Here is a 529-nt window from a genome sequence, read left to right as displayed (position 1 = left end):
AAACGTGTCATTTTTTGAAGACGACGACGACTACGTGCCGTACCACTCCCCTGAGAGCGGGAGAGGGGTCCACAGAGGGCAGTGGAGAAGTGCTGAAGAGAAAGCTGCCCGGCCAAGCGGGGAGTGCAGGTATATCTGGGGAAGGTTCCCGGCCTGGTAGCGGGCAGGGGGCCCGGGGAAGCCCACGGCGCAACCCTTGGCGGTGCGGGCCCCTCTCACAGGATGTGGGTTCGCGGTGCGGGGCACGCCAGCCAGACTATTTCACCTTCAGGTGTAGGCAGCGGTTCGGGGAAGCGGAGTGAGGTTTGGGGTTTTGTCCGAGGGAACCCCTCGTGCTCGCCGGGGGAACAGATGGCCGGGGAAAGGGGAAAAGCAGTCGCGTCACCCACGACTCCGCCCCCTCATAACCAGACCACCATGCTGAAAAACATCGCCAACCATTCACAAAAGCCTGTAAGTAGCTCTGCGGTTTCCCAGAACAAAGCTGGACAATCCCCGCCGTTCGGCCGCAAGGAATCGGCCTCCTCCG

The 529-nt window shown here is 62.0% G+C and overlaps 1 protein-coding gene across 1 annotated transcript in view; it reads left to right on the top strand.

Annotated features, from left to right (window-relative positions):
• LOC118428448 (chromobox protein homolog 7-like) overlaps positions 1 to 523 on the top strand; it is a gene marked incomplete in the record, with an annotated part of 1,495 nt that extends 972 nt beyond the window's left edge. Inside the window, 1 exon segment of the mRNA XM_035838516.1 lies at positions 1 to 523. Within this exon segment, the coding sequence (XP_035694409.1) occupies positions 1 to 160 (160 nt within the window).
• Between the last annotated feature and the right edge of the window lie 6 nt (positions 524 to 529).

The sequence above is a fragment of the Branchiostoma floridae genome, chromosome 13 (genome assembly GCF_000003815.2).
Source record: "Branchiostoma floridae strain S238N-H82 chromosome 13, Bfl_VNyyK, whole genome shotgun sequence".
NCBI classification, from domain to species: domain Eukaryota; kingdom Metazoa; phylum Chordata; class Leptocardii; order Amphioxiformes; family Branchiostomatidae; genus Branchiostoma; species Branchiostoma floridae.
This window is presented reverse-complemented; position numbering and strand designations above follow the sequence as displayed.